General features: G+C 34.4%; 1 protein-coding gene and 1 pseudogene across 3 annotated transcripts; both read left to right on the top strand.

Moving 5' to 3' along the window:
- The first annotated feature begins 5,029 nt into the window (after nucleotides 1-5,029).
- LOC143549895 (protein NRT1/ PTR FAMILY 7.2-like) lies at nucleotides 5,030-16,614 on the top strand (annotated as a pseudogene). Its single transcript, XR_013138224.1, has 7 exons — nucleotides 5,030-5,186; nucleotides 5,264-5,481; nucleotides 6,295-6,845; nucleotides 7,479-8,312; nucleotides 14,022-14,239; nucleotides 14,316-14,869; nucleotides 15,647-16,614. The product of XR_013138224.1 is annotated as a protein NRT1/ PTR FAMILY 7.2-like (transcript).
- Nucleotides 16,615-18,392: 1,778 nt separating this feature from the next.
- On the top strand, nucleotides 18,393-24,854 carry LOC143549891 (alpha-glucan phosphorylase, H isozyme-like). 2 transcript variants are annotated; one of them, XM_077040669.1, is made up of 17 exons: nucleotides 18,393-18,476; nucleotides 18,576-18,629; nucleotides 19,060-19,325; nucleotides 19,912-20,091; nucleotides 20,178-20,354; nucleotides 20,434-20,519; nucleotides 20,606-20,795; nucleotides 20,888-20,980; nucleotides 21,064-21,248; nucleotides 21,332-21,449; nucleotides 21,537-21,665; nucleotides 21,746-21,964; nucleotides 22,056-22,259; nucleotides 23,725-23,883; nucleotides 23,949-24,212; nucleotides 24,305-24,495; nucleotides 24,570-24,854. In XM_077040669.1, the coding sequence occupies exons 3-17, from the start codon at nucleotides 19,095-19,097 to the stop codon at nucleotides 24,694-24,696; spliced, it is 2,553 nt and encodes an 850-aa protein (XP_076896784.1). In that variant the 5' UTR covers nucleotides 18,393-18,476; nucleotides 18,576-18,629; nucleotides 19,060-19,094; the 3' UTR covers nucleotides 24,697-24,854. The 2 variants fall into 2 exon arrangements, with proteins under 2 accessions (XP_076896784.1, XP_076896785.1); XM_077040670.1 differs by lacking the exon at nucleotides 18,576-18,629 and having other exon boundaries at nucleotides 18,431-18,476.
- Nucleotides 24,855-25,107: the final 253 nt, after the last annotated feature.

Genomic DNA, 25,107 nt, shown 5'->3' with positions numbered 1-25,107 from the left:
TTATAACTTTTCAATTCAATATTTATGACTTTTTTACTTTCCATTTCTTAATTATAATAACATATACAAAAGGAGCAGTGCTCTAGCGGTACCCCAATAACTTTTTTTATGGGATGCGACCGGTTCGAGTCTCGTTCATGAAAATATGTCGTGTAGTGGTGGAGGTACAACATGGCCTCCGGGTTCGTCCGAACCCGATCTTTTTTTGGTTTCTTATATAGCTATAATATCGAATTAACGAGCAAACCTATTCTATTTAAGTGAGCAAATCAGTAGAAAAAGTGTATGAAATAGGGAAAAAAATGTTTTGAATTTGCATGTGCTTTGTTGTTAACTATGTTTTGGGCTTTAAGCCAACATAACAATTACAGGTTTTCTTATATGCCTCTTTCATCTTTATTTTGTGTATGACTGCAAGAATAGATAATAGATAAAAGATCCAATACAATAATCCCTAATCGTACATTACGTACGCGAGTTCCTACACTGTTGATTTCAAAATCACGCGATGGCAATATTGTAAATTTCATTAATTATAATCCACTGCTTCCATCGATTTCGTCCGCCTTCACTATCACCGTTCATCAATTCGTCACTGTCCAACGATTGTATTCTCCATCGTGACCATCGATGTTACCGTCGTGAACACCATCTTCCTCCGTCACTAGTTGTTCACATGTTAGTTTATCAAATTGATCAATTGAAATTGAAATTGATGAACTAATTGATTAATTAAACTTTGAAATTGATCAAATTAATCGTCAATTTGAAGTTTCAGTTATCAATTTTGAGTTTGAGTTCTGGGTTTTAACATTGAACGTATTAACATTAACCTAAAACGTATAAGCAGAACGTATAAACTTTTTTTATTGAACTTTTTAAAGTTTAATTGATTTTTGTTCTGAACGTTTAAATAGAACGTATAATACGTTTAAACAGAACGTATAAAGTTTTTGTATAGAACTTCTAAAGTTTTTTGTATAGAACTTCTAAACCTTTTGTTAGAACTTCTAAAGTTTTGGTACAGAACATCTAAACTTGAACGTTTAAATGTGTTCGTTTTGGTCAGAACGTTTAAATTTGTAGTTTTGATCAGAACGTATTAGTTAAACGTTTAAACTTTTTGTTCATTTTTTGTCAGAACGTTTAAACTTTTTCTTCATTTTGGTCTAAACTTTTTACTTTAGAAGTTCTAAACAAAAAATTTAGAAGTTCTGTACAAAAAGTTTAAAAGTTCTGTATAAAAAGTCTAGAACGTTTAAAGTTTTTGTGCAGAACGTTTAAACATGAACCCTAATCATAGCTCAATTAAGTGTATTATTATGCAATTTCATAATCGATTGATGATTCTAAAGCCTCCTACATATCAATTCTATTGATTATATCAACAATTTTTGATCAATTTGAAGATTATTAAACTATAGTGATAATGGGTTTATCGATTTTGATTATGCTTTAGTTTTGTGGATGATTTGATTATGGTTGAAGGCTTGCAGCAAATGACGATCTGTTGTGCGAGAAGTATTTTTTTTATTTAATTACAATTATGCCACCACGTAGTTTTAATTGCAATTAGGATATGGTGGTGCAGGTCTCGCGTACCTAATGTACGATAACCTATTATTTGTACGTTAACCCTCCTCTATATACGCTTTTATTATTTTCATTTAATTTAATTTTGTGAGTAAACTATACAACAAAAAGATTTAGATTCTTTTAACGATGGTAAAGAAATTTATTATATGATAATGAATTCTAAAAAATTAACTGTAACCCTGATTCAAAACTTTTGGTTCATCCTATTAAGCATTAGTCCATTAGGTTTGAGTAATATTAGTTTTATTGGAATTACTCCAAAGAATAGTAACTAAGTTTCAGTTTTGTTCAAATCAGATCACTGGTGTAAAGTTTTATTCTACTTCGGGCACTTAACTTTTATTTGATGTTCTAGTTATATATATTTGACCTGGATAGTAGGTTATCTATGTATTTTTTTTATTTTCATATATTTTGACATTGCGTAATATTTTTTAAAAAGTGCAAAAATTAGGGAAAAAATGCAAAAATATAATTTTAAAATTGCGAAAATGTGAAAATTTTTTTTGAGATAATGAAAAAAATACCGATTTCTTTATAAAAAAACAATTTTTTTATAAATATTGAAAAAAATACTCAAGTGATATTCAAATTTTTAATGGTAGAAAATATTAATTGCAACCATACAAAAAAATTGAAACCTTTAATTATATTGTCATAAAAGAATATGACTAAATAATGATAAAATAAAAATAAAATAAAAAACCTAGATAACTGCTATCCAAGTTAAATATCTAGTATTGAAACACCAAATAAAGGTTTCATGACCTAACTAGAACAAATATTTACACCAGTGATCTGATTGGAACAAAAATGAAACTTTATAACTATTTTATGAAATAATCCCTAATATATTTGGTGGGTCAAGTTATTTACAAAGGGTAACAAAAATGAGAAGTGTGAGAAGCCATAAATAATAGACATATGTCAAGTGGAGACCAAAAGAAAAAAGGTATAGAGCTAACTGTACACATTTTCTCTCTTCAAATGCAAGGCACTTGTTAATATCCTTATTATTTTAGAACGTCTATAACTTTTTCGTATGATATTTTTTTTTAAAAAAAATTCATCATAATAACAAGTGTTTTTTTATCTTTATTATGAGTATGATTTTTGTTATATAAAATTTAAAACAAAAATTACGTCATTGTGTCTTTTCGTACACCATTGTGTCTTTTCGCTTATCATGGTGTCTTTTCGCACACCATTGTGTTTTTTCGCTTATCATTGTGTCTTTTTTCGTCATTGTGTCTTTTCGCACACCATTGTGTCTTTTCGCTTATCATTGTGTCTTTTTTCGTCATTGTGTCTTTTTTCGTCATTGTGTCTTTTCGCACACCATTGTGTCTTTTTTTGTCATTGTGTCTTTCAACTCATCATTATGTTTTTTTAAATACTAATAACACCGTGTAATAATAATATGTAAAAATAATGATAAAATAACAACAAATTATCTAATACATAAAACACAATGATTAATACATGTTACACAATAACTTGAAACGTAAAACACAATGGTGAATACGTATAACACAATGACCTAAAACGTAAGACACAATGGTGAATACGTATAACACAATGACCTAAAACGTAAGACACAATGGTGAATACGTATAACACAATGACCTAAAACGTAAGACACAATGGTGAATACGTATAACACAATGACTTGAAACGTAAAACACAATGGAAACAACATATTACACAATGACTTGAACGTAATATACAATGAACGCAATACTATTCTTCTCAAATTAAATGAATTTGTCATATGTCAATCCGAATAAAAGACAATGAACGTATTACACAATGACCAAAAGTTAATGACGAACAAAACAACACAATAACGTAATGTTTGTTTTAATTTTTGTCTTTAATATGAGTACCAATTGAAAAATATAATGATCAAAATTTATAATACAATTCATATGAAAACTCAACTAAAAGACACAATGAACAACAAAAAAACACAATTAAAAAACTGATTAATTTTTTTTATTTTTATATAACAATATGATACTCATATTAAAGATAAAAAAACGCTTATTATTTTGGTGAATTAAAAAAAAAATAATTTCGTATGAAAAAGTTATGGTCATTTTAAATTGATGGGAGAATTGACATGTGCCTTGCATGTGAAGAGAGAAAGTCGGTTATTACCTTCATGTCATTTCCATCCATTTTTATTTATTTAATTAATCTCAGCCATTCAAATATAATATCAATTATCAATGGACTGGATTCTTTATCACCATTCTCATTTTTGTTGTCCTTTGTATTTTAACTTTACCCTATATTTGGTAGGCCCTTCGAATCCATAAGTCGATCCAAATCTAACATATGTTTTTGGTCCATCGACTTAAATGTTTAAATTCAGTCATTTTATCCATCAATCTTTCTTTGATTTTGAATTTCAAAGAATCAAATCCTAGATGAGTTCAAAAGGCAAGGTTAGTTTTTGTTTGATGTATGACGATTACATGAATGATCTTTGCATTTGTTATATCGAAAATGAGTTCTCTTTTAAAGTCGTGATTGAAAATGAGAAATCATTTTCAAGACATGAAAACGTATAGGAAACAATTATAATATATAGTATCTTTTTTTTATTTAAAATAATTTTGTATTTATTGAACATTGACAATACACTTTTGTTACAACTACGTATTCTATTTATCCGACTCTACCTGCACCAATCCGAAAACGCACCAATTCGAAAACGTTGACGCTGAAAAAATTCAAATACCGAAACACATTTGAAAAAAACGGGTTCACAGGTTGTGACCAGAAGCGTGGATGACGTTTCTCCGATGAATGTACCCAGTTGGCTGTGCTTTATTCATCCTTTCAAATTTCAAAACATATACTTGGACTGGTCGTTCAAAAATCAATATAAAATACGTGTCTTTATTTATTTATTATAGGTGTGTTGACGAGAATCTCTCAGTTTTCTACAGAATCCAAACACAAAATAATATTATTCTTGAAGGATTCACATTAGTACGTTACTTACTACAGTGAAGCTGCTGCTGCTGCTTACTATCTCATCTTTTAGCTTGAAATGGGGCGAAATTCTCATACGGGTAATCTCAATTTATGATCACATCACCTTTAATCTCTCAATTACTTCATTAATTTTGGTTTTATTATTGTTTTATGTCAATCACTTATCTTTAAGTCAACCCCTAGCAGTTCATCACTGAAACCACAATCAGATCTTGTAATTTGTGTTTGTTAAACTTACAGGTTACATATATTAGGTATCATGAACTTGGATTCCCAGATTTGGGTTTCATTCATTGGATATTAAAGTTTGTATCTTTGATCAAAACATAAAGTCTTGTAAAATGTTTTGACTTTTTAGTTACCTGAATTGAATCTGGCTGTGAATTGTGAATGCACATATTTAGTAAAGTTCCATTTTTTAGGTGAGTATCGGGAAGTTGATACCGAATCAAACACATATGGTTTGCTAGAATCGAAGCAAGATGACGATGACGTGTATACAAAAGATGGGACTGTAGATTACCTTAATAATCCGGCTAATAAGAGAAAAACCGGGACGTGGAAGGCGTGTGGCTTCATCTTAGGTGAGTACTATATTTATTATTATTTAAGGACATACTTGTATGTGGAATCATATTCATTTGTAATGTTATATTTATAGGCAATGAATGTTGTGAAAGATTGGCTTATTATGGAATGAGCTCCAATTTAGTAAGGTACTTTAAGTACCATTTGAATGAACACAGCGCAACGGCTTCAAGAAATCTTTCAACTTGGGGTGGAACTTGCTATCTTACACTATTAATTGGAGCGTTTGTGGCTGATACTTATCTCGGTCGATACTGGACAATCACCATCTTCTCAATTATCTATGCAATTGTGAGTATGATATGAATGGGTCGATACGGTTAGTTTTTTTTAAAGGGTCAGATGTGTAAAATCTAAAACTTGAGAGTTGAGATTAAAAGGAAACAGATCAAATGGGTCCGAAATTGTTCTCAGTTTTTCGGATTAATTGATGATATTAATAGTTTAATACTATTTGTCATACTTCTTATTTATTACAAACATAAAAAGTCTTAAGACAATTTTTTTTTATGGTTAATCCAACTTGACCCATTCGAAAGTTTACGTGTTTTGACATGTTACCTAGGGGTGTAAACACGAGCCAAGCTGCTCGTGAGCTACTCGAGATCAATTTGCTAAAAGCATGAATCGAACCGAGCTTTAATGAGCTCCAACCAGAAATTGAGCCAAAAAATAAGTTTGTTTAGTAAAGAAGCCCGATTTTCACTTATCGAGCTAGTAGGCTCTCCTGCTTAAACGAGCGAAGCATTTATGTAGTTTTAGTTAATGTATTAAACATATATTTGTATAATATTTATTATATAAAAAATTACGCTAAAAATAACTAAATAACACATATTGTATGCATAAAATTTAACGAGTTGAGCCCGAGCTGAGCTCAACCTTGAAAAACTAATCACGAGCCGAGCTCAAACTTTAGAACTAGAGCTCGAAACGAGCCGAACTCGAGCTCGGGCTCTTGTAAGTTAAATGTGCCGAGCTCGAGCTTAGACCATCTCAAGTTTGACTTTGCTCGTTAACATTCCTAAATTTGTACCCAACCCACTTATCTTGCCACCAGTCAAACTGTCAAAGTAACTAGGTTATACTATTTTGTGATAACAGGGCATGGGGATGTTAACATTATCAGCATCGGTCCCGGGGCTAAAACCAACATGTTATGAAAAAGATGTTTGCACTGCAACCGGAGCTCAAGTTGCGTTATGCTTCACGTCTCTTTACCTCGTGGCACTAGGAACCGGGGGAATTAAACCCTGTGTCTCATCTTACGGTGCGGATCAGTTTGATGATCATGATGAGGTTGAGGAGAAACAAAAGAGTTCTTTCTTTAATTGGTTTTACTTTGTCATAAACATCGGTGCACTTGTGGCTCATTCGGTCTTAGTTTGGATCCAAGACAATGTCGGGTGGGGTTGGGGGTTCTCGATTCCTACTATTGCTATGGGGATTGCTATCGTGTCATTCTTTTCGGGTACTAAGTTGTACCGGAACCAGTTGCCTGGTGGCAGCCCACTCACTCGCCTTTGCCAGGTGGCGGTTGCTTCTTTCAAAAAGAGAAAGATAGAGGTGCCATCTGATAGTTCACTCTTGTATGAGACTTCAGATGACAGCTTTTCGATTCCTGGAACCACAAAATCAATCACACCTTAGATTTTGTGTAAGTCATCGGTTTTAAAATCTTTTAATCAATGTTTTATGTAGGGCTGTTATTGGTCGTGTTAGCGGGTTGGCTGGTCGAACACAACACGAACCCAAAAGTCGTGTGAAACACTTGAACCCGAACACGAGACGTGTATTCGTAGGTTGACATGTACACGACCGTTTAACCCGAAAAAAAAAAGTTATTAAAACTTTTTTTACATATCAATGCTTTAAAAATCTGAAATTACATATTATTTATTTTATTAAGTAAAATATGTTTAAACTATGCCATATGCACATAATATCTTAAAAAGTTGAAGTTTTGACATAAAAGGTACTCTTAATTTATTATATAAAACACTTCTTTTTTTAATAAATAAATAAATAATAACTAAACGGGTTAAATGGGTAAGCTAACGAACCCACGAGGTTGATACGAACACGACGCGTTTAGCTAAACATGTTCGCGGGTTTGACCTGAAACTGACCCGAGCCCGTTTAAACCAAACCCAAACCTGTTAGATTTGTGTCGTGTCAAAAGTTCACACTCCTAGTTTCAATGTTTTTACATAGAGGCGGCAAGATGAGCGGGTTGGGTAGCAGTTTGAAATATGTTAAGGTTAAAACGGGTAAAACTTGTTTTTCAGTTTTTTCGATAAGGCAGCCGTGGTCACACCCTTGGATCAAAAAAAACGGGTCGATAGACCCGTGGAAGCTTTGCTCAGTGAGTCAGGTCGAGGAACTAAAAGCCGTGTTACGATTGTTTCCAATTTGGGCCACAGGTATCATCTTCGCCACCGTCTGCTCACAAATGAGCAACCTATTTGTCCTCCAAGGGTCCACTCTTGACCCCCGCGTGGGCACGACCGGTTTCGAGATTCCATCAGCTTCACTCGGGATCTTCGACACTATCAGCGTGATATTCTGGGTCCCGGTCTATGATCGTGTCATAGTTTACGTGGCCAGGAAACTCACAGGTCAACAAAACGGGTTGACACAACTCCAATGGATCGGGACCGGCCTCTTCATTTCCATATTTAGCATGGTCTGTGCTGGGATTCTTGAAGTCGTTAGGCTTGAGATTGTTTCAAGAAACGATTACTATGAACTCGAACGCATCCCGATTTCTATTTTTTGGCAGGTGCCACAGTATTTTCTTATCCGGTGTGCCGAGGTTTTTACATTTATCGGGCAGTTAGAATTCTTTTATGAAGAAGCTCCTGTTTCGATGAGGAGTTTGTGTTCGGCGCTCCAACTAACTATAACTGCATTCGGGAGCTATGTAAGTGCTTTTCTCGTCACGGTTGTAACAGTCATCAGCACTAGGAATGGTAGCCCGGGGTGGATAACGGATAATCTTAACTACGGGCACCTAGATTATTTCTTTTGGCTTTTGGCGGGTTTAAGTGTAGTGAATTTGGCGGTTTTTATGATGTTGGCACGAAGGCATACTTATAAAAAGACTGTTGCGGCCGTTCGTTAATGTGGGCTGTATCATTTCCTACTTGTTCATTGGTTTGTATATATGGTGTGTTTGGTACTTTTGATGTTGTATATTGTGGTGTCCATATAAATATTTGTGCATATGACAATGTCCATAGAAATATTTGTAATGCATTGGTGTAAGTTTGAGAATGATGAAAGAAAGATCTGCATTGCATTTTTATAAATTATTTACTTGAATTTCTTGATACTTATGTTCTACATAGTTTTTTTGGCTCTTGTATAAGCTGTAAATATGAGCCTACTTCAATAGTAACTGTCCAATTTATAATCATGGGATGAAACTCTTCAATAGCTTAAATGTCAATTTCTAGGCAATAAAAGTGTTAAAAGATTCTTCTGTGGCCATAGCAAATCTATACTGACATATTCTGGTTATTTGACTTTTAAGTCTGTTCAAAATTTCAATTTCGTTACTGTTGACACTGCGAGCCCGGTTTAAAAAGACAAAAGTGTGAAAAGAGGACCATGAACACAATGAACACCCCTAAGACTATATGCTATGGGCGCGAATAGGACATGTTGGGGCGCAGTTAGGTGGGGCGGGGAAGGGGGGGGGGGGGGCATCTTCACAACGATGGGCGCGGATATGGGATGAATGGCGGGCCCTCCTCCTTCAATGGCTATATGACCGTTGTTATATTAAAAAAAAACAAAACAATTTAACAATCTATAATATATATAAACGAAAACATAAAAATCATACGTGTCGCGACGTGGTCGCTCCTCCTTTTTTTGAGTCACCAGATTTGCTTGATTTTTAAATGGAGGTTGCTCATGCATTTGATCCGAATTCATGGATATGGGTCTTATCAAACCCAGATTTAAACGGGTTATAACATCTCAATAAATTAAAAACTAATTTCACCAAATATTTGATATAAAAATCCTATAAAGTAGGAATATACTAATATCTGATTTATTTAAAAAAAAGATATATATTTATAATTAAAAAACCAATTTTATAGTAAAAAAATAAACAGGTATTGAGTCTTATCAAACCCATATAACTTTTAAACTGCGTTATAACATCTCATTTATTTGTGAAACAGTTTTATCATCAAACCATAAGTATATTATTAACTTTCATATAATAAAAAAATAAAATTAAAAAAAATAAATATTAGAAACAAATAATATAAAACAACCCCCATAATACGGGGGATAAAAACTAGTTTTCTATATAAATTCAAACCATTTTTCATTTTTTATTCTAACAACTCTCAAATTTTCACACAAATCCCAAATTTCCAGAACCCCGAATCCATGCTCAAACCCAAACCCAAACCCGAACACAAGCTTGAGCTCAAACCCGAACCCGTGGGATCCGGCTCAATTGTTTTGGGCTAGTGTGCTCTCAAATAACAATGACCCTGATAACCCTTTCTATGCCAACCAACATCGACCCGTAATGCATCCACGCATGCAACCATTTACCACCGATATGTTATTTCCACCACTAATGCCGTTTATGCCTTCGCTAGTAACCAAGACCCAAACACCTTAAACTCAAGTACTCGAAACCCAAGTATCCGAATCGCAAGTTCGTCGTAAACGAAGTCATAAAAAGAAGCTTGTTGATGGTCAAACAACTATCGAAAAGGCCGAAAGACAAAGGTGGGAAGCGGATGAAGAATTGACGTTGGCGCACCTGTGGATCGACTCACCCGAAGACTCAATTCAAGGTAAATTATAAAATTATTTATATATATTTCATGTTCTATTTCCTGTTGACTAATACTAAGCTTTTATATGTATCGAATATGACAAGTAAACAAGGCCCTGCCTTTTGTGAAGAAATACGTACTAAGTTCTTTGTTATAATGGGTCGAGGTTGCTACCGCGGGGATGATTCCGTCTCCAACAAATGGAAGACAATGCGCACAAAAATGACCAGCTTCTCCGACATTTACACCCGCATAACAAACAATAGAAAAAACGGCATGAGTGATGTCAACGTGATGGAGTGTTGCTTAAAACAATGCCCCTTTTAAGTTTTATATTTTTCTTTCTTTTTATTTGTATGTATTTTTATTTTTATTTTTTTATTTCTATGTTTTTTTATTTTTATTTAAATGATAATTTCAGTATTACTATATTATTATTTAATATTTATTAAATTGTGTTTGTTATAAAAATAAATAAATAAATAAATAAAGGTTTAAAGCCCCTCACCATATAGGAGCATAATAGGTTGGGTCTTCAATGTTCTCAGTGCTCATATGGCGCTGATATGACACTGTGGAGGAGTTTCGATGCCCCCATCATAAAGATCAGCCCAAAGGATGTATGATTTAGCCGGTTCAAACAAAATTAGATTAATTATTTGAATGTTAGATATCTAAACACCAAAAAAATTTTGTTTAGATTATCAACCATAGTGTGTTCTTTTGGTTATAGTATCTCCAATGCGATATTTAGTTCTGACATGGTGTTGTTCAGAATTTTGATATGGATAAATACATATTAGAGGTGATATTCAGTTTAGAGTATATCCATAAAACTGGATGGAAGTAAACATGATAAGTAGGCACAATGTAATTAATTTTTTATTTAAATTTTGAAAACAATTAACCCTCACTTTAATTATCTTTCATTTGAATTAAAAAATAATTTCTTTTTGTTTGTTTTTGCTTTCAACGGTAAAAATTTTTAATAAAAAATATTATTGTTTATGTAATTTAAAAAAAAATTATGTGTGTTTGCGTGTGGTTGACTTATTTATTGTTTATGTTTTAATTTTTTTATTTATATGACTTTTATTGTTTTTATTTTAAATCTATTAAACTTATTTTATTTTTAAATAATATGAAATAAAAAATAAAGCACCTATAAAATTATTTAGTTTATAAAAGTATTTAAGTTTACAGAAATAAAATATAAAAATATGTGATTATGTGGAATATAAGTGTGTTTAAAAGTGGATGTAGTGTTGGAGAAAAAGAAGAGATTTTTTTGTATTTGAAAGTGAATGAGTAGAAATCTAATATGGCAGCTGATGTGGCGCGTTTAGTTGTTTACTCATCCACCATTGTGGATGCTCTTAAACTTTAACCATTTAAAGAAAATTATCACTAAAATAGCGGTCGGTATTGATTAGTTTTCTCCACATACCGAACCAAAAAGCAAAAGATTGGTTTTTGGGTTTTTGGGTTTTTCAGTTTTCAAAAACAATTCAGTTTTGGTTTCCATCGCTAGTTAGGTTTGTTTCGATTTTTTGCAGTTTTGCCAATAAAGGTTGAAATATTTTAGGCGAAAAAATGACCCAAAATAATGAATTTGGGAATGAAACTTTGGACCTAAATTTTTGTTAATTAATAATGAGATTGAGGCTGAAGCTTTGGTTCAGTTTTTAAGAGTTTGATTTTCAGTTTCTTTTTTCAAGAATGAGTAATGCAAAACTAAAACTAGACCAGAAACTCGGCTTTTGAGAAAAACATTCAATGCGGACCATCAAAATCCATAGAAAAAACTTTTGTTTTGCATAATTAATTATAAGGTTTTCCTTTTAGTTCATTCGATTTATCCTTCAATAGCTACATGCATAAAATAATAGTGTAACTTTTATTACACACTGATGGGGTGTTCTTTAGGGTAAAATTTTAGGTTTCTCGGGTAAATTCAAACTCCAAACCTCAACCGAGTTTGTCATGGTTTTTGTGGGTTTGGGCTTTCTAAGGTGAGTATTTGATCAAGAAAATTAAAAAAATCAAGAAAAAGTAAAATTCTTTCTAAATATTAAAACAACATAATTATCTTCGGTAAACAAAATAACCAACTAAACCAACATAATCAAAAAGTCGCTTAAATTGTATTGTTTGAAAGACCGCTGCTTATGTGTATGATATGAAATTTACAAGGCAAGAGCATAACCACATAGAGTGACTAAGACATATTTTAGGAGTAACGTGGCAAACTTTATATGCCAAACTAGGTCGTGTCGGACTTATCAAACCGACCAAGAACCATCTGCAAAATTAGCATTAAATATATATAATAAATGAGATCAATGTCGAGTGTGTTATTTTACTTAAAGAAAAGCTAAAGTATTAACTTTTTTATACGCATTATATTAAAGGGAAAATGGACCGGTCATACTTAATGAGTTAATAATTCATTACTAACAAATCGAACACATTTTCGTTTTCCCCATTCAGTATTAACTTCCCTTTTGTAAGTTTCATATTTCTCTCTCTATTTTTTTAAATACAACATAATATCACAAACTTTCACACTATAAAAAAATAAAGTGTTATAAATGCTTACTATCAATACTCATAAAATTTATTAAAGCATCTCCATAGTTGGTGACGCAAATTTGAAAGATAGAGAGATAGATAAGAACATAGACGGGTGAGTTTGATACGACAAAGAGAGAGAAACATCGAAATATATATACAAAACTTGTTAAGAAAAGAAATGTGAGAGGGGAGGAGAAACGAAGGATCACCCATAAAGAATGATGACGGAATGTCTCCATCCTTAGATAGTCAGTATCCATGGATGTTATTATTATTATTATTATTATTTCGCAAGTATTCACAAGATTTTTGTAATGATACTTGAGTTTATGATAATCAACTAAGATTTTAATTTGTGAAAATAGCTTAAGAAGGTCACATCGTTGAAACAAAATGAGCTCAATTCATGTAGATTCATTTATATTTGTTATTATTTGTTTTTTTCAATTTCTGTAATGTAATAACGTAATTTAAAGTTTAAAGTGTTTACTAAATTGGTTAAAAGGTCCAAAATAGACCTTGTGGACCCAGTTTCCTTGATCAGCAGCAATGGCGGCAGAGAGAGTTGGTTAAGACTAGTGTTTGGTATTAATTTCATGACTCAACGTACACTTAAAACACTTACCAGTTACCACACCATCTTCCTCCATTCCATTAATGCCAATGGCGCTTATTTCTTCAGGTCCTTCAACTGGCTTTAATTACCTCTCTACTCTACTTGCTGTGTGTGTTTCTATTTAATTTCTCATTACTCATTTCTACTTCATTCATTTTAAGTGTTAGGTTATCCTCTTTGCATTCTTAACATGTTACCTGCAGATGCACATTCTCTACTGATTTTATTAGCGCTGAATCTTTTTTTTTTTTTTTTGATGTTTTCATTGTGTGTTTCTGTATCTAATTAATTCTGTTCAATATACTCTCCTTACCTGTTTTAGGGTTTTATTGACTTCAACTTGTGCATTAGTAATTCTTAATATGGATTATTTCATTGAAATTCATTTAGTATAAATATGAGTTTAACTCATATTTATTGGGATGCGAAAATGAGGTCTACAGGTTTACGATTTTCTTATGTTCATGTTAAAGTTTGATATGATAAAATTTGCAAACTCTAAATAATCATATGAAAGGAACGGAGTCCGTAACATTTAAGTGAAATACGTAGCTTGACATATATAATTATCTCAAAAATTTTCTCCAGACGATGAAACGAGCATGTATGTATTGCTTGAACCCAAGGGGGAAGATAGTGTGTTGTACACTAAAGATGGAACCGTGGATCACCTCAGCAATCCAGCTAACAAGTTAACATCAGGAAGTTGGAAAGCCTGCATCTTCATAATTGGTACTTACATTCTTCAATCTGCGCTTTCTTCCATATATTTAACCAACGTACACTTGAATTTTTGATGAGCAGTTTCTATGTTGTAACATTTACTGCAGCAAGTGCAAGTCTTGAACGGTTAGCTTATTTTGGGATGAGTTCCAATCTGTTACTGTATTTTACTGGTGAACTCAACCAGCACAGCGCGACTGCCTCAAGAAATTTATCAAATTGGACCGGTGCATGCTACATTACCCCATTGGTTGGAGCATTTCTTGCTGATGGCTATATTGGCAAATACTGGACTATAGCTAGCTCTTCAGTGTTGTATGCCATTGTAAGTCCAGTTAGCATATTTTGACCATCAAAAATTGATGATTTCGAAGTAATATTTGACAATGTTTTAACTTTAGGGGATGGGACTGTTGACATTATCAGCATCAACATGTTGGCTGATGCCAACTATCTATTCAACCATCTTTTATGATTCAGTAAATGTTAAGACTGTAATGTGCTTCACATCACTTTACTTAGTGGCATTAGCAAGTGGAGGCATCAAGGCTTGTATCTCTGCGTATGGAGCAGATCAATTCGATGACAATGATAAGACCGAGAAAAAGAGCAAGAGTTCGTTTTTTAACTGGTATTATCAGTTGATGAATATTGGCACTCTTCTTGCTCGTTCTTTGATTGTTTGGGTACAAGATTATGTGGGCTGGATTTGGGGCTTTGGTCTTCCTGCTTTAGCCATGGCAATGGGTGTGGTTTCTTTTTTCTCGGGTACGTGGTTTTACAGGAACCATAAGCCTGCAGGTAGCCCGTTGACCCATTTGTTCCAAGTGGTTGTTGCTTCTGTTAGAAAGAAAAGAATCAATGTGCCAGCAGATGCATCACTTTTGTATGAGACTGATGGTGCTAAGTCAACTATTGTAAGAAGGCGCAAACTTAATCATACAAGGAACTTCAGGTAAGTCATTAAGTGTAACCGGTCAAACCGGGATACTTTTGTTTTGGGTTATACGGAGTAACTTGTTTGGTTTCAGGTTGGCCCAAAACACTTTTTGGTGAATTCTTTTTTCTTACAAGATTTAGGGTGCTAGGTGTGATTAAAAAAAGAAGAAAACTATTTTTTGGGATTTGTTATTCATGTATTAAACTATTACAGCGGTTAAGGAGGTTGCATTCACTCATATATACTTTTGGTGATTGTCAAGTAGTGGAGTCGGGTTTTTGGCCCAAGCCAGTGCGGGTTGGGTCAAAGAGAGCAAACCGGTTTGGGTTCCAACCTGGTTTTTGAGAGGGGAAGGATCAGGTTTGGCCAGTTTGAAACCAGGTTTTGACCGATTACAAGACTACTGTTTGGGTTGGGTCCAAATAATGCTCTCTCAAACCTGTTTTAAAATCAGGTTTGGTTCGGGTTCAAAACCGGGTTCGACTTTCAACCTAGTTTTTGGTGCATCTCTACTGTCAAGTGTCAGCCTACTTGACCCAATAGTTTTTGACTTAAGTTATTTGTTTGGCCTGTTTTACCTTTTTATTATACACCGTCTTGCTTTTTCAAAAAAAAAAAAAAATGAATGTGCAGTTTGACTATTAAAGTCAAACCTGTTGACATTGTGATTGAAAAGTAAAAACCCACATGCATTTGATGGCATTGATGAGTAGTCTATTCGTATTCATTACTACCATAATCTTATAAAGAAATCAATAATCATGTTAATCTGATCTTAATACTTCATTTCAGCTTCCTTGACAAGGCAGCTGTAGAGACGCCATCAGACCACACTAACGGGTCAGTAAACCCATGGAGACTTTGCACAGTCACCCAAATCGAAGAACTGAAATCCGTGCTACGTTTGCTACCAATCTGGGTCACGGGTATAATATTCAGCAGCGTACGGGCCCAAATGGACAACTTATTCGTCTTACAAGGCTCATTCATGGACACTCAAGTTGGCAAAACCAGCTTCAATATCCCACCAGCATCAGTAGGTACATTTGGCACCCTTAGTGTAATATTCTGGGTCCCAATCTATGACCAGATCATCGTCCCACTAGTTCGAAAAATCACGGGTCACCCAAATGGATTAACCCAACTCCAACGAATCGGAACCGGACATTTCATTTCAATATTTTCAATGTTATGTGCTGGCATCTTGGAAGTTGTTAGGTTGGATATTGTCAAAAGGCATAACTACTACGAGCTCAAGCCTGTGCCCGTTTCAATATTCTGGCAGGTCCCACAGTTTTTAATTATCGGGTGTGCAGAGGTGTTCACACTCGTGGGTCAGATGGAGTTCTTTTACGAGCAAGTGCCTGACTCGATGAAGAGTTTGGGGTCAGCCCTGCGGCTCATGACTATTGCATTGGGGAACTATATGAGCTCGTTATTGGTTAGTTTTGTTTTAAAGATTACTACTGAGGACGGTGGGCCCGGGTGGATACCGGATAATCTGAATTATGGGCAGTTACAGAACTTCTTCTGGCTTTTGGGTGTTTTGAGTTTTGTAAATCTTGTGATTTTCGTGGTTGTTGCAAAGTGGCATACAGGTCGTTTGTGATGATTATTTGAGGATCTTGACTAGGTAGGAGTGTTGGTGTTTAGTGTAGGAATGTAGTGTAGTGGTTTATAAAGATCTTGATTGATGGAGAAGCATCACTAAGAATCGAATGGACACTAACTAGGCTTGTTCGTGTTTCGTCTACTGATTAAATGAACGAACACGAATACTTAAAATGGACTAAATTCTTGTTTGTGTTCGTTTGTTGAGAAAATGAATTGAGTTCGTACTCAATCATGTTGGTTCGTTAATATTGTAAACTAATAACAATAAGGTTTAAATATCATCAAATAATTCAAAAATTAAGCCATATGCAAGCTTCAAAAATTTCATGCAGACACCGCATCTTCTAATCAACATCATCAATCCATATTGTATCTGAATTAGTTCACTTGTTTATTATTTCTGATCTTAATTTGTTCTCAGTCAAGTTCAACGAACGAGTATGATTTAATAAATTCTTTCATATACAATTAAACTAGTTGTATACCGTATGGTGTTCTATAAATTTTGTTTTTGAAAAATGTAGCATTGATTTTTCGCTTTGTATTTAATACAAAAAATTAGAAATTGTAGTATGAGTTATTTTAGTCCTAGAACAAAACTTGATCCCATTATATATAATTTAGGCGGGTTGTGTGGGTGTGGGAGACCGAGAGCCGAGAGGTATTGGGTTATGTTGGAAATCAGGCCCTATAAACACGAAGTTTGATCTCAACCAAGATCGACTCTTTCTTTTTATTATAATTCTTGACACTTGCAAATACATTAAATCTAACCCTCTATTTATATTAAATTAACAACTTATAAAACAAGACAACACTTATTATGAGAAACTAAATAATTCATATTCTTCTTACTAATATACTTTCACTTTGCCCATTCAACTTTCTCGATAAATTGTTTCAAGATTAACTTTCAATAGGTTCAAGTCACATACGACAAATCACAAAAGAAATTTGTTGTTCAAAGAAAATATATATAATTTTTGTCCATGTTTTAAGAATACATACTATACTCTTTATTTATTTATTATTTGCTTGTTACAGGGATTAAGAAAACTTATGAAAAATGCATTGATGCATTTTATTGGGTTTCACAACATGTGATGTGATGGAGAGAAAAAAGGGCTATGGCGTGTGAGCCGTGTCCCCTGGCTGGCTCTTCCCGTGAACGCCACTCACGGTGACCTTGTGACATGATGATAATCTATTTGCACCAAGGACCTTCATATTTTATTGAACCTCAAAATTTAGCCATTATATTCATCAAGATCTATTGGTAGACAAGTAGACATTGCAATCAATTTTTAGCATCTTGATTTAAGCTAAAAAAATGCTGAAACGACTAGATAACTTGTATCAAATATAATCATACCAACATATCAATAAATTGTAGAGGTGTAATGATCATGAAGAGTTTGAGATAAAATCACGTGTTGAATAAATTATAAAATTGAGATCAAGGTGTTTTCAAATATTAATGAAATATCATATTAAGACCATAAAATATTGACATATAGCTCAATGTTGTCGTATTACATTGTAAGTGACATGTAATAAATATTCGTAACTCATGTAACACGCATACAACACATCATCAAATGCAATATAAATCAATGAGTGATACTCAACTCTCATTACTCAATCTAGCATTATCGTGTTGCCTATCGAAACTCTAACTGATAAGTTCGGTCAAAGAAACACATAATATTCTATGGCAGATTGACGATAATCAGAACGCCCAATTTAAGGGAGTCTTATAAACCTTTTTAGAAAAAATAAAGGACATAATACAAAACTTGATAAAACTTCATACGACTCGGATCTCCATTCAACGTCCTTGCGATCCGTTACTCCCACGTGTCATTCCACACGTGCCACCCCGAAATATCACAAGTTTTCAGCTCACTCAAAACAATATCATCATCTCGTCAAACACCACACAATAATCACTCATAATTTAACCCACCTTCATTACTTATCTTCCTTCTTTACACGCATATTCCATCAGGTACTTTTCGCCATTTGCTTTTGGAACTTTCTGTTAAAATATCTTCTTTATTTTGTCTGTTAATACTTTTATTATTGTCATTTCTCACTGAACCTGTAGATATTAAAGCCACATTGCAATCTCTCAGCGAATTTGAAAGACTGATTTCATCGTGTAAGTGTTCGTTCTCACACTAATTTTTATATATGTGTTCTTGTTGTATTTTGTTTTTGTGATTGGATTGGTGATAAATCAGTTAATAAGTTTGTTTTTGCTTAAACTTAGGGTTTGTTATGTCTAATGGATCACACACTTTACACATCATTGGTTAATTAATAATTTCATTTGAAATGATTGATTGCCATGTAGTTCTACATGTGATTCATGAAAGTAGTAGGTAATCGCTTTTGTATTAGTCTAAAGCCAGTTTAGGCCAAGTATCGAGTCAAACAGACATTTTTTTATGAAATTAGTTACATACTACATGCAGTCATATCCGATCAATTCAGTAGGCGTGCGATTACTGTTAATGGATCGGTAGTTTGTGTGACATATGTATCAAATTTATTTTTATATAATTTTGGCAACAGATTTACCTGTGCAGTATATACAGTAGACTAGCCTCTGGACATTCCAGGGATGACGACCACCACCAAAGTCAATGGTGCTGCTAAACCTAAGACCTCCGATAAGGTTCCTGTTGCTGATAAGATTCCTGTTGCGGCTCATCCACTAGCGGAAGATCCAGAAGCTATTGCATCCAATATCAAGTATCATGCTCAATACAGTCCACATTTTTCACCTGTCAAGTTTGAGCCCGAACAAGCATATTATGCGGCAGCAGAAAGCGTTCGTGACCGTTTGATACAAGTAAAACTACTTGAACCCAACTTTTGTAATTTTGTTATAAGTTACAGTCACACACACATAAATATATATAATCACTATACATGGAAAGCATGTTTTTCTTCAGTATTTTGATTGTACATCAAATAAGCAGATACCAAGTTCACTTTTTTACTAAGCTATAACAGCATCTCCAACGCTACATTGCCACATCAGATTCCAAACTTTTTTTCAAAAACACCAAATTTCTTCTACAGCACCAAATCTCCATAAACAAAATATATTGAAATTGTATATATATGTGCATGTGAGAGTGGTGGTCCACCCTCCCTGTCCGCTGGACTGTCTGCAATCTGCATCTCCGGACCACAACGCCGCCTCGTTCTGTGACCTCCTCGTCCGCCCTCCACCATGTCATTCGGACCTCTGTTTCTGGTGCGCGTTGGAGGTGCTCTAAAGGTCTAATGTATTATCAATGGTGCAGATATTGAATTGACTAAAAAATTAAGATTTTAACTAACTAGGCTCAGAACTTTAACGAACTAGGCTCTTGTTGTGGCATGATTTGGATTTTTTTTTACCAATTTGTGGATCTTCTTTGCTTCTGCAGCAATGGAATGAGACTTACCTGCATTATCACAAAGTTGACCCAAAACAAACATACTACCTATCTATGGAGTTTCTTCAAGGCCGCGCATTGACTAATGCCATTGGGAATCTGGATATTCAAGATGCATATTCCAGTGCTCTGAACAAGCTCGGCCATGAACTTGAAGAAATCACTGAGCAGGTGAATAATCTGTTATTACATGTTATATGCTCGATCCATGCTTATCTGTAAACACACCAATGGTTTTCCATTAATTACAATTGCAGGAGAAAGATATGGCACTTGGTAATGGTGGTTTGGGGAGGCTTGCATCTTGCTTTTTGGACTCAATGGCAACATTAAACTTGCCAGCATGGGGGTATGGGTTAAGGTACAGGTATGGACTCTTCAAGCAGAGGATCACTAAAGCAGGACAAGAAGAGTTGGCAGAAGATTGGCTTGAGGTCTCAACTCTTCCTCATACTTTTTTTTTTGTTATTTGTATATAACTAACCTTTTTCTACTTTTTCTGAAATAAAACAGAAGTTTAGTCCTTGGGAGGTTGTTAGGCATGATGTCGTGTTTCCAGTTAGATTCTTTGGCCATGTTGAAGTCCTTCCTACAGGATCGTAAGCACTGTCTTCAAATTCCTGCTTAACCTGGTTAACTTTATTTGAAAAAGTTTTAATCTATTTATATTATAAATTTATTACAGTCGAAAATGGGTTGGTGGAGAGGTTCTACAAGCGCTAGCATATGATATTCCAATTCCAGGATTCAAAACCAAGAATACTAATAGTCTTCGCCTTTGGGAGGCCAAAGCTAGTGCTCAAAACTTCAACTTGTTCCAGTTTAATGATGGACAATACCAGTCTGCTGCTGAACTACATGCTAGAGCTGCACAGGTGCAATAAAACTTTATTTTCTTTAAAAACAATATATTCCTTGAAATTCGAGTGAGATTTGTGAATACTTTAGTATAAGTTACTACCTGCAGATTTGTGCTGTTTTATATCCTGGAGATGCTACAGAAGAAGGAAAACTCCTTCGACTGAAACAGCAGTTTTTCCTATGCAGTGCCTCGCTACAGGTTTTTTTTTTATCAATCTTTCTTCTTGTAACTTTATGCTAGGAGATGATAAATGTGTAATTTTTATATCGGAATTATTTCAGGATATTATCTCCAGATTTAAGGAAAGAAAAGATGGAACAGGTGCGCGTGAGTGGTCAGAGTTTCCGTCCAAGGTGGCAGTGCAGCTGAATGACACACATCCGACTCTTGCAATACCAGAACTGATGAGATTGCTGATGGATGAAGAAGGATTAGGATGGGATGAAGCTTGGGATGTTACTTCAAAGTATTTTAATCTTTAATGTTTGTTATAAGATTAATATTACTATTTGGTCTTAATTAACCTTGAGTTTTTTTACCATTGACCAGGACAATTGCATACACGAATCACACTGTTCTGCCCGAGGCATTAGAGAAATGGTCACAAGTTGTGATGTCAAAGCTTCTTCCTCGCCACATGGAAATCATAGAAGAAATTGATAAACGGGTACTTAACTTATTAATATCTCAAAATTAATTGTATAACCATTATATTTGTTATTGGTAATCAGTTATATGATCATACTTTATGCAGTTCATTGCAATGATAAAATCAACACGCCCTGACCTTGAAAGTAAGATTTCTGACATTCGCATTCTGGATCACAACCCAAATAAGCCCGTTGTCCGCATGGCAAACTTGTGTGTCGTCTCTGGGCATACAGTAAGAAAAACTTCATCTTTAATAATCTTTTTTATTTCTTGAAAAAACTGGCTAACCTCATGTTTAATCTTATTTTGCAGGTCAATGGTGTAGCACAGTTGCACAGTGATATCTTAAAAGCTGAGCTCTTTGCAGATTATGTTTCCATTTGGCCAACTAAGTTCCAAAATAAAACCAATGGCATTACACCTAGAAGGTGGCTCAAATTCTGCAGTCCTGAACTTAGTTTAATTATAACTAAGTGGTTGAAAACAGACAAATGGGTGACTAACCTAGACCTACTTGTGGGTCTGCGTGAGGTATGCTTTTCCATTCCTTGTTATTCTAACTGTCATTAAATATGTATTTTGCTTAAAACAATATGATTAATGAAAGTTTCTGTTCAAAAAGTTTGCTGACAATCCAGAACTTCAAGCTGAATGGGACTCAGCTAAGATGGCCAACAAGCAGAGATTAGTGCAGTACATATCACGTGTTACAGGCGAAAGCATTGACCCAAATAGCCTTTTTGATATTCAAGTTAAACGAATCCATGAGTATAAAAGACAACTGTTGAATATTTTGGGGGCTGTTTATAGGTACAAAAAATTGAAGGTGAGTTTATTCCACTTCTGGTTATCGCATCCATGATTATATGAAAAAAAAAACTGTAAAACACTATCAACATTTCATCTGTAGCAGTAAACGAACCGAACGGAGCATGTTTGTGTTCGTTCGCTTAACTTTAACTTAACAAATGATTGAACACGGGCATTAAACGAATTGAGTTTTTATTTTTCGTGCTTGCTCAGTAAGAAAATGAACTTGCTCATGTTTCTTCACGTCAGTTCATTAACAGTTAAAGAACGGTTCATGAACGTAAGCGAACAAACATAATTGAGCTAAAACCATTTAAAGGTAAATGTGAACGACAATGTATTGAGCCTTGAAAGTTATTTAACTAGACAAAAGTGTTAGGGGCATTTACATATTTCCCCTTCCTAAGATCCTTTATTACATATTTCCCCTCCCAAAAAAAATCAATTACATATTTCCCCTTCCTAAACCATACATATTACATATATATCCATTTTACTAAAATTTAGTTATGAATGGACTGTTTTACCCTTTATATAAAGAAAACAATAAAAAATCTTAATTCTTTTATCTTTTTTTCTTCTTCTCTCTTTTTCCTTTTCTTGAACGAGCCTTTCTTCTTCTTCATACATGGCACTAAGCGATCTTCACCTTTGTCATCTTCTCCATCGAGAGATACAGCTTCCGCCGAACCACCACCACCACCACACAAAGTCCATCGCAATCTTGTTTTACCAATTTGCTCGGTCTCATCTCCGCCGACCACGTGTTTTGAGAGCTGCGGGGTAGGTGAATCGGTGGGGTTAGGTGGAGGGGGACGGTGGAATTCAGAGGAGAAAGAGGGAAAGTGTGGCTGGAAACTCGCCGGAAAATCGAGCTTGCCGGAAACCGCTTGGTTGTTTGGCGAGGATGGTTTTAAGATGGAGCTTGGAGGGAGTCGATTGAAGAACAGTTCCTAATAAATATTTGGCGGGATGACAATTCGGGTAGATTAGGGTCTGTGATGTTTTGAAAATCAAGTTTCATTACAAACACATTAGTTGGAGAAGATGATGTTAGGGGTAAATAGATAATTTCAAATGAAAAGGGGAAATATGTAATTACTAGGTGTTAGTGAGGGGAAATATGTAAAAATCCCAAATTGTTATGGGCCTAAACAATTTAAATGGGTATATTAACGAACGAACTTAACGTAAAGTAACGGAAAATGAATGCAAACGAACATAAGCATATTTTAATGAACGAACATTCATGACCATAAATGAACAAACAAGACATGTGTTCTTGTTCATTCGTTTACCTAAATGAACAAAAACTCTTGTCATGTTTGCTCGTTTATTAAATACACAAATGTCCTGCCGAACGGTTCATGAATGGTTCACTGAAAGTTCGGTTCATTTACAGTCCTAAATTCTTTATAGCCCTTATGAACAAATAATATCAAACTGTTTGAAATTGTTAAGAGGTAATGCATTTGAAACAGGAAATGAGTCCCGCAGAGCGGAAAGCAACGATCCCAAGAACCATCATGATTGGTGGAAAAGCGTTTGCAACATACACAAATGCCAAAAGAATAGTGAAGCTTGTGAATGATGTTGGTGCCGTTGTTAACACTGATCCTGAAGTTAATGAATACTTGAAGGTACTAAATAATCAATTATTCTTTATGAAGGTGTTAAATATATAACAAATTTGTTAATTTTGCAGGTGGTTTTTGTGCCTAATTACAATGTATCTGTAGCTGAGGTTCTTATACCAGGAAGTGAGCTGTCACAACATATTAGCACAGCTGGCATGGAAGCTAGTGGAACAAGTAACATGAAATTTGCACTTAATGGTTGCTTAATTATAGGAACATTAGACGGAGCTAATGTTGAAATCAGAGAAGAAGTTGGAGAAGAAAACCTTTTCCTCTTTGGAGCAACAGCAGATCAAGTCCCCAAGCTCCGGAAAGACCGAGAGAACGGACTGGTCAGACCACTATGACTTTCTAAATTATTTAAAAAGCTATTATATATATATATATTATTTTATTTTACATTATGTTCTTTGTTAATAAGCAGTTCAAACCGGATCCTAGATATGAAGAGGCTAAGCAATTTATTAGATCAAAGGCGTTTGGAAGCTATGATTATGAACCGCTTCTCGATTCTTTGGAAGGAAACTCTGGGTATGGCCGAGGCGACTACTTTCTTGTTGGTCATGACTTCCCAACCTACATAGATACACAAGCTAAAGTGGATGAAGCATACAAGTAAGATTTTACAAATTTTGTTGTTAACGGTTATTTTGACCATGTGGGTTGACTTCGATTATTGATGGCTACAGGGACCGGAAGAGATGGATAAAGATGTCCATTTTAAGCACTGCAGGAAGTGGGAAGTTTAGCAGTGACCGAACAATCTCTCAGTATGCAAAGGAGATCTGGAACATAGAGGAATGCCCTGTGCCATGATTATATGCATATCTGCAGTGGCAAATAGCAGGAGGTTGGGTATAATAATAAGTTTGATGTTTATATAATTCATGTTTATTGTCCTCAAAATACTTTTCGGTATTGTGTAAAAATTCATGCACTTGCTATAACTTATAATACGTGCAATTGTTTTACAACTCTCGATCTTTGGGTTCGGATGATATTGATGTTCTCCGTGTTGTATTGTATATATGGGGTGTAAACGAGCCAAATCGCTTACTAAAAGCTCAAATCGATCCAACCTTAAACGATCTAAAGCCTGAGCTCATTGGGTAATTTAACAAACAAGCTTGAGTCCGAGCTTCACATATCGATTTTGATCTTGACTAGGCTCGTGAACCTAAACTAGCTTAAACATAGAGGTGTCATAGTTATTCATCACTAAGCTAA

This window comes from Bidens hawaiensis, unplaced genomic scaffold (genome assembly GCF_021521415.1).
Source record: "Bidens hawaiensis isolate Kalapana, Puna unplaced genomic scaffold, B.hawaiensis_p1.1 tig00015854_1, whole genome shotgun sequence".
Classification (NCBI taxonomy): Eukaryota; Viridiplantae; Streptophyta; class Magnoliopsida; order Asterales; family Asteraceae; genus Bidens; species Bidens hawaiensis.
This window is presented reverse-complemented; position numbering and strand designations above follow the sequence as displayed.

Coding starts and splice junctions, on each gene's coding strand:
- LOC143549891 (XM_077040669.1), top strand. CDS start 19,095: ATGACGACCACCACCAAAGTCAATGGTGCTGCTAAACCTAAGACCTCC. Junction 19,326..19,911: donor TTCGTGACCGTTTGATACAA/GTAAAACTACTT, acceptor TTGCTTCTGCAG/CAATGGAATGAGACTTACCT. Junction 24,496..24,569: donor AAAGTGGATGAAGCATACAA/GTAAGATTTTAC, acceptor TGATGGCTACAG/GGACCGGAAGAGATGGATAA.